Source organism: Corvus moneduloides, chromosome 7 (genome assembly GCF_009650955.1).
Source record: "Corvus moneduloides isolate bCorMon1 chromosome 7, bCorMon1.pri, whole genome shotgun sequence".
Lineage (NCBI taxonomy): Eukaryota > Metazoa > Chordata > Aves > Passeriformes > Corvidae > Corvus > Corvus moneduloides.
In genome coordinates this window covers 35775217-35792250 of record NC_045482.1, presented here as the reverse complement: position 1 = coordinate 35792250, position 17034 = coordinate 35775217, and the positions used below count along the sequence as shown (strand labels likewise).

The 17034-nt window shown below is 40.4% G+C and overlaps 1 protein-coding gene across 3 annotated transcripts in view; it reads right to left on the bottom strand.

Annotated features, from left to right (window-relative positions):
* Nucleotides 1-2561: 2561 nt before the first annotated feature.
* ARHGAP15 (Rho GTPase activating protein 15) overlaps nucleotides 2562-17034 on the bottom strand; it is a 320969-nt gene continuing 306496 nt past the window's right edge. For all 3 annotated transcript variants that reach the window (XM_032114884.1, XM_032114883.1, XM_032114882.1), the window contains one exon: nucleotides 2562-3849. In XM_032114884.1, coding sequence (XP_031970775.1) covers nucleotides 3666-3849 — 184 coding nt within the window. In that variant the 3' untranslated portion in view covers nucleotides 2562-3665. The remainder of the gene's footprint in view (nucleotides 3850-17034) is intronic.

Genomic DNA, 17034 nt, shown 5'->3' with positions numbered 1-17034 from the left:
GACGTGTGATTGAGACCCGTGCCTCTGATTATGCTCAGCTTCCCTGTGTTCCATGTTTCCTTTCTGAGGCAGGAACGCCGTGCAGGGGAACCTGCTGTGCCGTGATAATATGTGCATTCCCCGAGGCTCTTCTGTCAGCCTCTTCTGAGAATTAGCCATGTAAAATCTATACACTGCCTGATTACAGTGGTGATTGTGGGCCCAACTTACTCCTCAGCTTTCTTCCCAACTCTGTCCATGGTCTATATCCTATGTGGAAATTGATTAGCTGAACTTCTTGAGTGCTCTGGGCTGAATGGGAGCCTGAGGCTCTGTTGCAGCATGGGGTGCTTGCAAAAAAACTCTGTTACCTGCACTGTTCTGGCAGAGAATTAAAGAACTGTTAAAATGTATGCTGCTTGTAAAAAATATATATCTATGTGTAAAAAGAGGAATAAATATTTGTCCAAGGGAGTTTATGTCTCCTCTTTTAGCTGTAGCTTAGCAAGTCAGCGTGTCTCATCATTTGTCCAGAAATCCTACTTAGCAGCAGAATTTCTTAAGTTAAAAACTGGCAATATTTCCCAACAAAGCTTGCAATTCAATACATTGGCGTTTTTTCTTTATTTTAATGATAAAACTTTGTGGCTAGAAATGCCCTCTTTTAGTTCCATTACAGATTTCTTTCTGACATTTCCTTTTACTAAATCAATCCCAGTTTTGTGGTCATGCTTCTCACACAAGTTTGAGTAGAAGATGCTCTTCATAAGGAAAAGATGCAGATAAACAGTGATCCTTGGACATATTTGTCTCTGCTGCATTCTCAGCCTTCATTTTTCTGATCATTTACCATTAATAGCTCCCCGCTGAAAATATCTGTGGCCCTTCTCAAACTGATGCTGGCTCCTGAAAAAGAAAGGTCTTCTGCAAGTCTAATTTTGACTTGCTAAAAATTTAGCAAAACTGGGAAAAACTCCTACCAAGTGATAGTGAATATTCTAATAAATAACAAGGGGAGGAGAAATGTGTGGTGATACAGGCTCGGTGAATTGCAAAACTTGGACCCTTTTGGGATTTATAAATGTTTATGTCCAGCAACAGTGCCCTGGGCTGTGAGCTAGGTTAACAAACTACCTGAGCAGGAGGAGAAAGAAACCCTGCTGCAGTTAAGGCTTGAACATTTATTTTTATTTTTATTTTGTTTCCGCTCTTACCCTCTTTTATCCTTCTGGTTTCTGCTGATGGCAGGGGCTGAAGGGCTGGCTCTTTGACTAATGGTTGAGTCAGTAATTTTTCCCATTAAATTAATGTATGTATTAAGGGAGACAGGAAGAATTGGTCTCTTGGGGAAGGAAGCAGCTTGGTAGCAAGGCATGGTCATTCCTTTGTGTTTTCGGGATGAGAAAGGAAAGGCATCTGCTATAGGCCCTGGATTTATACACTCCTCTGCTGAGAGCCACTTGTGTCCCCCCCAAATTGTCTGCCCATGTCCAGGCTGCAATTTAACAGAGTGTTTAGCAGAGCAGTCAGCACTTTTGTACAGTGTTCCTGTAAGGAACCCTTCAAACCCAAAGAAAGGCTCATGTGTCCAAAAGTTTCCTTGATTTTTTTTCCCCAAACCAGTTGATCTTAAGAGAGATACGGTGCATTTCATAAGCCTTGTCTTATAAAAACAAGACAAGAGGAGTCTCCATGCTCTGAAGAAAGCCTGAAAGAAGATTAATTAATTAATTAAGAATCTTTTCTTCTGAGTGCAACAGGCTCCAAGTAACAAGTGAACTTTTCATTTCCAGTAATAGCAGAAATTACTTCAATAGCATGATTGTGAGCACCCGTGGGGCCATAATGTGAATGGTCTTTATTAAGGAATAGACTGAACTTCTGACTATCTTTCTTCCAGTCATTTCCACAGGCTATAAACAGCGCCTGGTTTGTTGCTATTAAAAGAGTCTACAGACGATGATGCTGAAAAGCATCACTGTTTAAGTACTCATGGCTTGACATTAACATGAAAAATATTTTCCTGAACATAAAGTGAATTTGGGTTCTCCAGTACATTATAGTTTTGTTCAGAAGTGGTTGCGCTGAATCTTTGTGGTACAAGGGGGATTTTATTTGTTTTTGTGTTTTTCATTTTAATTACTGGTCACTACCTCTCTGTTTTGCTTGATTTTTCAGACATGTGTGAAGTCAGAAAAAACATCTCAGGGCCAGTTTTTGTGTTTTCTTGGTGTTATTTTCTGCCTATGTTAGTACCTGATGAAAGAGCCTGGTCTTAGTTAACGATCAGGCCTCATTATATATTTGCTCCCATAAATGACTGCTCCAAGGAGTGACCTTTCCGGAACAACGTGGAATTTTGCATAACAATGCTGAGTAAAAACTGAAGCAATCCATGATCTGCTGAGGTGATACTGAAGACATATCTCTAATGCACAGCAAACCTATGCATTAATCCTATGTTTTGGATTAATCCTATGTTTTAATTGCTTTAAATATTTGCTTCTGGATCTGTGTTTCACACATCTTATGTACATGGTTTATTTTTCATTTTATGAACAAATCGATAACCAGACAGACTCTTTACCACACTGGATTAGTTTTATTTATTCTCTTTGAACTTGATTAAAAAGCTGTCAAACATAAGTCTACATTTTATCAGCAGAATACTTTTACAAAACAGGGTAGGAGATGTGTATAGCTGGAAACATACATTTCAAAATGAAACAATATTTGATATATTCTAGACAGTTACCCTTTTGTTTATCCATGACAACTGAAACTAACCATCAAATGCATAAATTGATTCAAGTCTAGCCAAGTAATCCTAAGGGCATATGAAAAGGCTTTTTTTTAAAGTTCTTTCTAGATGAATTTAATGTAGTTCACCAATAAAGCATCCTCAGGAGCACAATACAAATGCTACAGAACATGAGATAGCTGGGGAAAGCGGGCAGATGTACAGTGTGATGAAGAATCAAAACGGATGTTACATTAAAATGAGCAGTCATGCAATGTCTTCATTTCATGTACTGCGTTTAAGTAAAAATGCCAAAGTTCCAATTCCATTTTTAATTTCTTTTAGGCACTGTTATGCAAATAGTGACATTCTCATTTTGTTTGTGTTTGTTTATTTTATTTGTTTAAAAGCATTAAATGCAATTTTTTTTGTTTTTTCAGCTCTTGGGGTAGACAAATTGATTGTTCATCATGTCTTTAATTTTCAATGTATATCAAGGAGAAAGGTAAATTATACTCAGATTAGCTATGAATGATCTCATATCGCTGCTTTAATTCATTGCTTTTAATATACATATTTTAATCCGTTTTCCACAAACGTCCTCAATTATTATCTGTCTTTCTGTGCCATTGCATATGTTGGTAAACAGCATTTTCTATGGTCTAGGGCCATATGCTGTATGCTCAGCTTGCAGAAAAAGTGACACTTGGAGTGCTAGCATAATGAAACTCTCAAAGGGTTAATGCAGAATACATATAGGCAAATGTTGACAATATTTTTTATTCCAATGTTTGAAAATTAGACACAAAATCATCATTAAGTTTGCACAAAATGAGGCATCTGTCACTTGAAAGAAAAAGAAATATTTCAGAAATATGTTTACAGAAATGTAAAAATATTAGACATCAAGACAGATGTGAACGTTTTCAATAACAGGCCCTGTCTGTCAGTCTTCCTCCGAGCCGAAGATCTTGCTGTACTCACTCAGCATAAGTTCAACTATCTGATTTTGGTACAGCATGTGGACTGCCATGTTCCCTGTCTCCTTTTCAGGTCTAAGGAGTGTTGGTCCAAACACAATTCCTAAGCTTTGTGTTGACATAAGATTCACGGATTCTTTGGCTGCTATCCTGTTGACAAAAGGGAAGAACTGGTTAAAAAAGAAAGGTGTCAGAGCAGTCACTCTTGCTCTTGAAGCACTTTTTAACTGTTTCTCCTGGTCGGGGTGTTTGTTTGGTTAACTTATCAAAAAGAAAGAAAACAGGGAGGCAAGAGAAATTTCTGCCAGTGTGACAAACAAGGGAAGGAGGGTTTTTGTAGTGCCGGGGAAAAGATTCCCTGCTTCCTTTAACATGGTCACCAGCACTGAAAGAGTTGTGAAACCAAAAAAAGCCCCTTAACATAGAGCTCATATGAAACACATTCCTTCTGCTAATTTAAATCCAATAAAGTGAGTATGGTCTGCAATGGATTGTGAAATTTATGTAACTATAGACTTTTGCATGCCTTTTCCTGACACAAAGTTTCTTGAAAGACACAGAGACCACATACCTTAATGAGATGACTTAGAAAATAATGGTAAGGATTATAACCTTTGATATCTTTATTACCCACAAAATTACAAGAGAAGGACTATTATTATTAAAAGTTGATCTTGTGTCTATATTAAGACTTAATATTCCTGTGGAAAGGGCATTAAGAAAAGAGAAGTCAGGTCTAAGAACAGTACAGGTTTAATGGATGGAGTTTAGGTAGGAAGTTTGGCATAAATCTCTGCGGTGGTGAGTACAGACTAAGTAGAAATCCATTTCCCTCAACCCTCCAGAATATATTATGTATCCCAGGGTTGCAAAGACGAGTAAATGAAGACACATATTTTATAAATAAATTGCACAGCTCTACCAAGGTATACAAACTAAATGCAACTTTATTATGTAAATGTTTGAATTTATGGATGCTTCCTTAACCTGCTAGTTTTAACTTAAGCATTCCAAGTGGATTGTTGAAGCCAAGTTCTGCTTTTCCCCCTCCTCTGCCATTGTCGCTCATTTACCTTTTTAAAATCCAGACAGCAATTTAAAAGCCATCAGAGCTGTCTCTGTTTTCCCATACCTGTTGCTGAATTTACAACAAGCCACACTATAAGGGAAAGAAACTTTGTGAGACCTAATGGCTTCAGGCACTTAAAAAAGTGTTCCTTTCATGTTAGTGGGTGGGTCACACAGCAAAAAGCATCTCTTGTGGATTTGTGCCAATCACGTCATTTACCACATTCCTGGAGCATCAACACTCGTGGTTTTTTCCCCATATATAAATAGGAAGAATTACTTCGTTCTGCCTCATGCTAGTAACCGTGGTGTCCATTGCACAAAACACTCTCCATATGGCACTAATCAGATTGGCTTAACTATTAGTTTCTTAAAATATAGCATCTTCATTAAATTTTTTAAAAATTAATTATCTTTCCTCTGTGGTAATATTAATATATTATCTCTTCTCTTAGGAGTTCAGAAAGTCTCAAAAGTTAGTAGCAGTTTTGTTGACAAGTGACTGTGTGGGCTTCTGATGGATGTCACACATCTTTATCACAATTAAAAATGTTACAGAGGTGACGAGATTGTTTTGCTTAATGCCACTTCTGCAGAGGCATGTGCAGCAAGCTTGGGACCTTTCCAGGAGAGAGATTTGATTTCTGTTGAGCTTGTTATGTGGTAAAAGTTGGAAACTTCATAAAGTATTTGCAGATGACATCAGCAGGAGTAGAGGTGCGTGTTCACTGGGGAGGAAATTCAGCAGCTTTGTCCTGGGTAACGTTAGAGATGATCAATTTAGCAGCATCAGCCATGGCTTTGCAATAAGAGGGTGTTGATAATGGGCAGCATTGATGGAGCTGGAGGAGAAGCCCCTTGCAGGGAGGGAGAAGGAGGTAATGGACCATGGATGAGCAGATTCAGGGTGAAGAAACATGGCAACAGAGCTCAGTTTACTGAAGGGATGGGGGGGGGGAATGCTTTCCTTTCTCTGTAAAATGTGGAGCAAGATGTTGAAATCCCTTGTTCCTGATGTAGGCACTGAAAATGGAAGATGTGTGGCCAACCACTCTGCCCTTGCTTGCTGTCTTTCTGAAGGAGAATAATTTCCCTGGTTTATCCTGGAGATTCCATCCTTCTCATGACATCCTGGCAAGGTCCAGGCATGAGAACAATCAGGAGGTGGGGGTAAGGCATGAGGCAATGGAGGATGTGCATGGTGTGTGTTGGTGATGGAGAGGAACTGACTGTGGTTCATCGATGTGTAATGTGGCACTTAGAACATTCGTGTAAATTTCGGGGCCTTGAGCTTAATGCTAGAATCTGCAGTATTGTATCGAGAATATATCTTGAAAATTCTTAATATATTCATGCAGTTTCACTTGTTTTCACCATAATAACAACAAAACATAAATCAAGCAAACTTGGAAGCATGGAAAGTCTGAATAGCTAAATAATATGCAGTAAAACACAGCTACTGGAGAGGTAGAAGGAAGGAATTCAATCCACCCTGAATAGAATAATTATAAGTTTTGGACTTTATGTCTTTTTGGATTAAAAATATTTACCAAAGAAATTCTATAACTGATATTTTTATCATCTGTCCACAAAAGAAGAAGTCAAAGCAAATCACAATCAAATATGCACACTTAATGCTATTGCTATAGCTACTAAGTAAAACTGAGTTGTTAAAAGAGAAAATCCTGAAAAAATGGGCAAGAATTCTTTTTTTGGCAAGAAAAAGAGCAGAAAGAGTGATACACCATTTTCAACATAAAGAGTGAAAGGAAATGCCAGAGGTACTTTTTGTCAAGCCCAAATGAGAGGAGCAATGTTCCATCAATTTAAGGTTATTTTAGAAACAATCTATAATCCAGTGCCACAGATGTTGGAACCATATCAAGAAACTGTTGGGTGCTATGCTGCACAAGATTTTTTTTTTTTTTTTTTCTCCAAAATAACTGAGCTTCAGGAATGGCTTCAGTCCTTAAAGATCACAAGTCAGGGGATACACAGAAAATACAGTTCTCATTATTAATAGTAATGAAATTAACGATGTATTAAAACAGCAGAAGTGTCTGATAGGAGGGCTGTAGTGTCAATGGCAGATATATAAGGAAAAATACTTGGAATTTACGCTTTGGCTGTTGCCAAGGCAACTGCAAGCTGAAAAACGTGTGACAGAGAGCAGGGCAAGTCTACAGCTAAGAGGGTCATTGTATGGTGAGTTGGCTCTCTAGTTCCATTAAACCTACACTTTTCAAACTCCCTAAATAAAATCATTATTAATTTTGACATTTGGAAAATACACTGGATTACTGCTCTAAACACAGTAGGTGTTAGGAAATGTTCTTCATCCATTTTTACTTCACAGTAACTGCTGAGGAGGAGAAAGAGTTTCTACAGTGACTCGGACTCCTCAACATCTTAATATTCCTACTGCAGATAAAAAATTGGAGAATTCAGTGTACTAAGGGAGGAAATCCCCATTGGAAAGGACACTGTCTTACTGTAGGCTGGACAGTGTTGGAGGGTAGAGCCAGCTGCTTTGAGAACTGCTCACTTTTGCTTTCTTATCCTTTTCCAGCCTAGGAGGATTTAATTTTGCTCAATGTCAGGGGCATTTCTACCCTTAGGAGAACTGGTTTTCACCCTGCCTGATATTCTTTCACTGTTTTAAATTATATTTAAGGGTAACTTTTCAACAGGACAATCCTGCTACTCTTCCATGAACTGGAAATACAGACTATGACTAAAGGACAACACATTACACAATGAGGTGGTGAGAAGGGCAAGAAGGCATAACTTGGTATGAGGTTATGGGCCAGAATGGCAGGTGTGGGAAATGCCATCCCCTGAATTCAGTGTAAGACCAAGGGATAAAAGTAGCTTTTGATCTTATCAGAATCCTGTCCTCCAGTAATGCACAGTATTTGTGTTCACTAGGGAAGTCTCTGCCACTAGAGACAGAAACCAAGACCTACACGGGGTCCAAAAGAGAGTGAAGATTAATAGGAATGAAGAAAACTCCCCCAAAAGGATTAAAAATGCTGTATTGGTGGCATCTCTCCTCTTGGTATAGGAGCTAACCGTACAGGATTAGCAGTCAGCCCCCTCTGAAGGGGGTATTCCATGGCAGTCCATTTGGGTGGGTTTTCTACCTTTGCTGAACTGTGCTGGTGAGCACTGTCATAGCCAGAGCTGCTCATCCCCATGGATGATGGGACTGATTTGAGATGTAACTTCCTGTGCACTGCCTTAATAGGTCAAAGTGTGTGCATCCCATCGATTCACTTTGCCAATAATTATCCTCAAATTTGCCAATGTCTCTCTCCTATCTATACTCAGGCATATGCAAATGTAATGTAGCTTAAGGACTTGGCCCTGGGAAGGGCTCAGCTGCCTTCAGCTCTCCCCAACAATAATTCTGTTAACAGGCCTCTTCACTGCACTGGTACAGGCCAGTTTTTATGCAGCAGCTTTCTGACTTTTGGTATTGCAGAGCTCCCAATCAATTTGAACGCATTAAAATTTGTCTCTTATGATGAACAACTTCCAGCTCAACATTTTATGCTCCTCTCCTTCCCAAATGCTTGTTCACAGGAGTTAAAAATAACAGGTATTACATACTTTGCTTTAGTGACAAGACATTTGGGAAGGAATCATCCAACCTTGAAATAAAATCTTTATTGAAAGCAATTCTACATCCATGCCAGTCAGATACATTGTGTGATCAGAGGAGGTGTCCCAGGGGAAAGCTCAGTGCTGTAGACAGGGTTGATTACTTGGACCTCCTGTCAGTTCTTAACTCATTGACAGTGGCTGAGACATTCAGTACAACTTTGTTTTCTTTATTTGGAAGTAAAGTTAATATACTTACCTTAACTGTGCCAAATGTACTGGAAAATAACCTGGTAATAAAACGTACTGTCCTAGGAAGTGATAATGTCTGTGTGTGTATAAGCACATTTTCGCAGGGCTTTTGCAGATGGGTTTTTCAGTGTTAGGAAGGAACCACAGCTACAACATGATGCACAGATAACCTAAACTATCAGGTTTTTTCTCAACATATTTCCTTTTCATTTAAGGCCTATTACACACTTTCCTGAGATACAACATATCACAGCAACGTCATTTTCTGTCGTCAATTTATTTCAGTTCAGCTGCAGTCATTGCTTTTTGGGAAGAACTTGAGTGGATTTTGATACTAAAGAGTCAAGTGAACTGCAGCTTTGAGAGTCCCCTTAAAGCATAAACAAAACCAGAGGTCCCATAACAGATCAAAACCTTGCAGAGGTATCCATATGCAGCTAGATACACCAGCTCAGGAGAGAAACCAAAATACCCCCATTCCGGAGGAAGAGTGCAGGGCCTGTGCATTACTGTGCATTAACTGAGAAACTTATGGAGGTAACTGGTGGTAAGGGAGCCCCTGATGCCACAAACTCTATTTGTGTAAACAGTTCAATTCCTTGCACTGCTACATAGATAAATTTAAAATTTAGCATTAAATTCAGATTCATGATATTTCATGAATGCAGACTAAACCTCATTATTATCTATGTCCTGGCTTTATGGGTGATTTTCTCAGGTGCAGTACAGTGGTATTCACCAGCTGATGAAGCCAAGCAAATGCAAACATCATCAGTGGAGTCCTCAGCTTGTGAGATCTGTGATGGGAACAGGGGGTTTGGTGTGTATGGAACTGTGACCTGAGGCTTCTGCTTATAGAGGAGCTCCAAAACACTGCAATGCCTCTCCTTTTCCAAATGGGCCATGTGGTTTCCTCTGCAACAAATAAGCACAATTCGGGGGTCACAGAGCACTAATACAGTTTTAAGCTGCTTGTATCTATCTGGCTGTGTAAAACATGAAGGTATTTTAAATCCCTGTTTGTTCTGTAGGTAGGATTTGAAACAATAGCTAGGCTGGTAATAGAGAAACCAGGTCATGGCGTATGATATGTTACAAGAGGGGTCAGAAATAGTTCAGACATACTTAAGAGCTTGCTTTTGCTGAAAATAGCCTCAATGGCTCCTGGCCTACAGAAACTCCATAGGCTTCCTGTGCTCTGCAGCTGTGGGTTTGTGTTACAGCTCTTTGGGAAAAATCCCTTCTCTTCAGTCGCTCTGGGATACAAGAACGAGCACTTGATGCTGTCTTCCTCCACAGACTAGCCTTTAAATGTGACCATTGGGTGGCTATATATAGTACCTGGACAGCTGACAGGGACCCGGCGGAGAATGGGCTTCCTCAGGGGATCCCCCGCATATCTAACAGCACGAGCCCTTCCCTGGATGAACTGCCTTGGAGCCTGGCCCTAAATGAAAATAATAACTAAACTAACTCCGAACATTGCTTCACAGTTGGCTGAATAGACTGTAAAAAGCTGAAGAAAGGCATTTATTCTGGCTTAGCCTGGTTTAATATGAGAGAAGTTAAAATCTCCTCAGCACTGGGTGAACTTTGCTCCCCATAGGATGATCCTGCAGAAGAGCATGTGGGCTCTTGACTTTGCACACATGTCACCTCACAGAGTGCCTGTCTTGTGGAGAAAGACTTTATCTCCTGGGTGGCAGAAGACAGCATGTAAAAACACATTCTGACATCTAAAGATACTGCAGCCTCTACAGGGGCTTCGTTCAGGAAAGTGCTTAGAAGTCCTGCTTGTTCTTCTGCACAAGGGGAGGTGCTCCTGCTCCACTGAGGAGCTCTGAGAGGGGTAACAGTTTATCTGCACTTCTGCCTTGGCATTGTTTGTTTTTCTTGACATCTCCTGAGTCATAAAAGCTTCAAAGGCAGGAGCAGCACACTGGTGCATGGACAATAAGGGCAGGAGCTCATCACCACATTGTGGCTTCACCCTGGTGTGGGCAAAGGCTCAGGTCCCACTCCCCCAAGCCAAATTATATCAAAGACATGGATTCAAAGTGTTTCCATAAAATCTGGCAGGTCTCCCCTTTGGAAAACTGATCTAACTGGGTGACCTGCTGCGTTCTTCCAGTTACTGACAGCCAGCATTCTGTCCTCCCAGTTTGGCTTGGGTTTTAATTTTTCATGTGTGAATGCAAACTGGTTCTGACTGGTGCTCTTAAGAGGACAGAACTGGCTAGTCTGTGTTGCTGTTGTGCCTGCAGTTTGGGCACAGCCACTTGGTAGGAGTCAGTTGAAGGGCATGAACTTCCTCAAGGAGCATCCTGGACTCCTCTGGCTGCAGCTCTGTGCACAAGGCATTCATTTTTGCCTGCTTTAGCAGCAAATATAGCCAAACAAGAGCAAACCCCTGCTAAAAAGCCACATGGGCACTGGGAGCACAAGCCTCAGAGAGCAAAACCCCCCGTGACAGATGCTGGGCAGATGCTGATGCACTTCTTTGAGGTGTTTGGATAGTAGAGTGATAAAGGCAGTGTGAAACTACATAGAATAATATATGTTCAGGCAGAGGTATACCACCTTAATGCCTTAAATGTATTTTTGGCTGGTGGTGTAACTTCTGCTGTGCTTGATTTTTTTTTTTTTTTTAATTTATTTTTAATTCTATTTCTGGTATATTTTTTCTTCAGAACAACTAGCTTATTGTAAAGACCAACCTGTCATAGTCCTGGATTTGTATGCTTTTGTGGCCTGTGTGGTTCAGAAAACAACAGATAGTTTTAAATAAATAAAGCTTTAACTTTTTAAATTGCTTAAATATTTTTGTTCAAGAATGCCCAAAGCTAAATTTTCTTGTAACATTAAAAATAAAAAGCAGTTAGTAACAATCTCACTTAAATCACGAATTGTAAATATAGAACCTTTATCATCAGCACAGCACATCCAAAAATGTCTTTGTAAAATAAATCAAATTATATGAGTTAATTGATTCCAGGCAACATCAGCAACTGCAGGTGGAAACTGAATAACAGGATGTTTATTAATGAGGGACTATTAATCAAAATTGACAATATCAATTCCTGTTTCTTTTATTTGAATTCTACCTGCAAAATCCATGAACATACTCACTAGATTTTAAAATAAAAATGTAAAAGTAAAGAAAATGCTGACACTTAGGATTTTAGCTTTAGATGTAGGGCTATTTGTTTAAACAGCGAAAGGATATCCTAAATCCAATTTGACAGGCAATGCCAAAGATGCCAGTGGTAATTAATTAGCACTTAATTTAGACCACAGAACAACAGGATATGGAATTGGTGCTCAGTGCCATTTCCCCTTAGGCTTCATCTCATGAGGGTCAGGAGTATGGCTGTTGCATTGAAGGTCAGTAAATAAATTGGGGGAACACATTGACACTGGACTTTTCATGATAGATATCCTTCACCCTTATTGCTGCCTCTGGCTATGGCTGATGAGAAAAGGACTGCAATTGTTCTGTGAAGAATGCTCTGGTGCCCAGGCTCGAGTGGAGCAAGGTGGTGCCTGAGCTCCCAAGTCCGACAGCCACCGTGCTGGCAGAGAAATGCCCCAACTCTGCGCCTGGGCTGGAAATAAACTCCTGACTGTAGTGCAGAAAGCTTGAGGAACTCTGACAGGCGAGAAAATTCACTTAGAAGCAGCCCTTAAGTTTGCTAGATTTGTGAGCTTAGCTTTAGATTAAGCATAATTAAAATCGAGGGAAGATTTTAAAGTGAGGTTAAAAACTAGGTCAGCAAGGGAAAAAACACATTTCCTTATTATCCTCGTCTTTGTCTTAATAATATTTGGTACTCTTCCATAGAGCTAAAGGCTCTTAATAAAGGTGGATTAATGTTATTAACAACATTGTTTTCTGATGGGGACACTGAGGCTTTGATGTGCTTAATGATGGACAAACAGAAAGTACGTGGCAAAAAAGCAGAGCCACTAGTTCTGGTTTGCAACTCAGTGAGAGGAGCCGCTCTGTGCGGCACACCCAAAGCAGGAGGGATATGGAAAGCACACAGGAGACCCTTCTTCCCAGAGGCACATCAAGGTTCATGTTTACTGGTATGAAAGGTAGAAAGATGATGAGACTGTATCACAATTTAATCCTCCTGCTCCCAGTAAAATTAGTGCATCTGTCAGACACTTCTACGCTCCCTCTTCCAGTAATCTCCACCTGTCCTTCAAAGGAGGGCCTCAGGTGGAAGATGTCAGCACTGCCACTGGTATTCAGTGATGTTACAACTTTCTGAAATCACTTCTCACAAACTGCACACTACTGTGCCTACGTAGTCCAGTTCCCCATGTCCCACAGGGCGCTGAACAATGGGAGCTTCAGCATTTACAGCAGGGTGGCTCTTGTTGCACATCCCGGCGTTACTCCACTAGCACAGTTTTATCCCCTTGGTCCCCTGAAGTGCTGTCTGCATTGCTACATCATGAAAACACTGAGTTAGACAGCAGTCTCTGCTCAGAAAATGTATTTCGAAGCCCCAGGTTAAGAGTTATTTTAACTTTCACTTCATCACACCCTTTGCAGCATCTCTCTCTGGGCAGCGAGTGAAATTTTGATTGCTCTGAAAGTCACTGACAAAAATCCCAGCAACTGGAAGCCACAACTGAGTCAGAATTTCACCTTATATGAGCTTAACTTTTCTCATTTTGGATGATATCTACTTTTACTAAGTGGAATTACTGCTGTTGACTATGTTCAATCTATAACCTCTTGCAGCCTTCAATTACAGCCTTTTTGTGCTATAATCCAGTTGACAGCAAATAACTCAGCCCTGGATATGACAGGTTTACTTTCTGATTTAGAGCCCAGAAGGGGCAATTGACTGGAATTTCACCCTGGGATGTTGAGCCGTAGACAACCTGCTCAGAAATTCATCTTTACTTCTGAGTCTAGAGCAGCCCATGAAAAACACAGTTTCACTAACAACGCATTGGTTTTGTCCAGTGTCATGAATTAGTTATTCAGTTCTGTGAGGAAACCAGTAACTTTTGACTTAGAAATCAGAGAATGTGGCAGAGAATTCCACAAAAGTAAGGGAACAAACTCTCACCAAAGTTTTCCTTTTCTGTGAATTTTTATATCATAGAATCACTGAATCATTTAGTTTGGAAAAGACCTTTAAAAATATCAAATCAAACCATTGTAATTACTTCATAAATTATTTTGTTTCAAGTCTTTTTCAAATAATGAATAAAATTCAAATGTTGGCCTATTAACTGTTCCCAACACAACATCTCCATTTTTTGTATCCCATATTATCACCATCTTGTTGTTAAAAATGAAAGTCTTTTTGCAGCGATCTACCCAACAGAGAAGATTTTATATGGGACCTGACCTCAACCAGGATTCCTCCTCTTCCAGGTTCGGTTCTGAGCTCTCCACAAGCTGCGACTGCAATATACATGCACTGCATTTGTATCAGATTTGAAAGATGCTTTAACATGCCTCCCAGCAGCACGATTGTTTCAGCCCTGATACTGAGCACGAGTAGGATGAACGCAGCTCTTAAACGCACTAGTGAGTATGTGCCACGAGTCTTTGATTTCTTTAAACTTATTTACATTTTACTCGCCCTTGAGCAATGAATTTACTACGTCAGCATTGTCTTTTCTACTTACACTTTGTCTGTCTTGTCCACTCACCTTAGCTTGATGTTTATTTTTTTGTGCATGCGTTTAGTCTGCTGCACTAAATGCAGGGACTGCCTGGAGTAGAGGATTTTCCATATATTGTGTATTTCTAAGAAGCACCCTTTGTAGTACTGCAAGTTCTGCAATATTTCCTGGCTTTAAATTAGCTTTGAATTTTCTCATTAGTTCCTTTAAAGTCAAATGCCCATTCACACATGTACTGGTCTCAGATGACTCTGGTCTAACTGCCTTAGATACTTTACAAAGTCTTTATTCTCTACACAGTCAGCCCTACCTCTCTCAGTAGTTGTATTTCTTTCATCTTTGAAGCTTCAAGTGACCAGATTTGCCGATATCTGCTTCTGTCTGACCCTGATCAAAATCCACAGTTAAAAAAACTGGTGAGAGAACATACACGACTCTCTTAGACCTCCTAACCCAAACCATGCTTGACAGAGATTGAAGGATTTAGGAACAACAGGGACAACCTTGCTGTTGATATCAAGGCCTGCTTATCAGTCTTGGGGCAACTCACACAGGACACTTCTCTGTAGGTGCTGCCCCTCCAGCAGAAAATGTCTGACCTGGAGTGAATGGTTGTAAATGGATTTACAAGCTTAGAAAGTGCCTCTCTAGCAAGCACATATTGTAGTTTGAGGATGCAGAGCAGGATAAACGTAATTTAATAGGAGAAGTAAAGGAAAGCTCCTACTATGTAACCTGGAAAGGTGAAGCAGCTCCTCACCATAGTGCCCAGGTGAGACCCAAAATGTGTTCAACAAGACCTGAAATTTGCTCTGTGATAGCAGCTTAGGGTTGACTCTGAGTCCAGAGCAGCTGCAGTGACTTCCATGGGATAGATGTTCCGAAGGAATGAAAACTCCTTCTTCCGATGACACTTTTCTGAGACTCTTATCCAGACATGGAAACAATCTGGGTTGTCTGAGGTGGTTAAAGTTGCCTGCTACTACTGCTGCCACAGCCCTGTGGAAATCCTCTCTGGATTGAGAGTTTGAACAAGGCAAACTGATGTTCCCAGTAAACTTTACTTACTGGAAAGCTTCCATATGCTACAGGGCTGTCCCATATGCCCTACCCTGCTAGTGTACGGTGACTGCTGATGGTGTTTGGTGAAGGCCTGCACTTGGCAGTGCGGATGGCAATGATCTGGGAGGTGAGAACAGTTTCCAGATGGATGAAGTGCTATCCTGAGGTGGTCTGGGGAGCCTGAGTCTAGTGCTGACACAGAGAACATGGTGCAAAAAGTTTGTGCTTTTCCCATGAAGGTGCTAGGACAGCTACAGAAGGAGCTGTAAAAATTACAGAACTTTTCTGAATTCCTTTTTCTTGGCTCATCTCCATGGCAAGGGGTCTTCTTTTGGAAGGCCACAGCAAAGCTCTGGAGAGGATGTGGCAGTGCTGTCTAATGTCAGGGCTGAGGTGGGTGTAGAAGCCTCAGCTTAGAGGAGGTAACTGGTTGCATCTTGTGGACCAGGGGAGGAGGCAAGTTGGCTGGAGAGAGCTGCTTCACAGATTTATGGTTTTACATAGCACCATAATGCGTAATGTACGAAAAGATAAATATTTTCCATTCAGCAACATCTTGCTGTATTTTCATCTAACTCTATAATTTTAATTATAAAGTGAACATAACCTGTATCAAATTATGATTTTTTTTAACATATTGAATGAGGACAAGAAAAATAAATACCAGATTTTATACTGTACAGGCACATGAAGGTATAGTAAAAAAATCTGGTTTCCTTGACCACATTGTCATAATATGCATATATAACTGCTTATTGAATCCAGGCTGTGTAGACAACAGAGAGAACACTGGCTCCATACCATCACAATGCATGCCCACAACAAAGAGGAGGAAAGAACAGGCTCTTTCATTGTGTGTTTCTAAGTATTGCCAACATAAGGGCTGAAAACTACCTCTGTCTGAAGTGTATCTATACACCCATGCATAAGTTATTAACTGGGCTCCCTCAGCACAGTTGCTGAAAATATTAATATATTCAAATGATATTCTAGCTACTGAAAAAACAGTAGATCAGACAAATGTATTAAAATCTCTTCAGACAAAAGGAGTCATGTTATTTATAAAGTTCCTCTCCCCCCCTCCTTACTGGAACACAAACCTTCATTGTACAGAGTACACGAGAATGCAAGATGATCCTTAGATGTCAAAATGTGGCTTAAAGTTTGACTGTAATCATAAAACAGTGACTCCAATGCTCGCCATAAACAAATTGTCACTGGCATTATGTAACTTGGACTATTCACAAAGTATAAAAGACGGGAAGAATAAAAGGTGGCTGCCAAACACTATGGGCCAAATCCGAAGGTTGTGCCAAATTGCACCAGTGGGCTGGGAACTGCAAACCCAGCGTGGAATTCGGATTTACACTCCTCGGTTCCTGGGCTGCTTAGAGTGAGATTAAGGCTATTTTTTATTCAGTTTGTCAGTAAGGCGGCAAAGCAGCAACCAGTGGCTTCTGCAGCCCCCCTGTTGCTCTTAGTGGGAGATGGGAAAGTGGGATAAAAGTTTCCTAATTGCCACAGGACCCGATTTTGTACAGAAAGGATTTCTGGGCTGCAAGCAGGCACAGTCAGCCACCAGCAATGCAGCCTGGAAAGGGAAATATCGCTCTCAAATCTGGTGGTCTTAAATTTTTCATGTTAATGTTCTGTAGGGTGCTGCCTCTTTGGTCTGAGACCCTGCCCTCCGCCTGG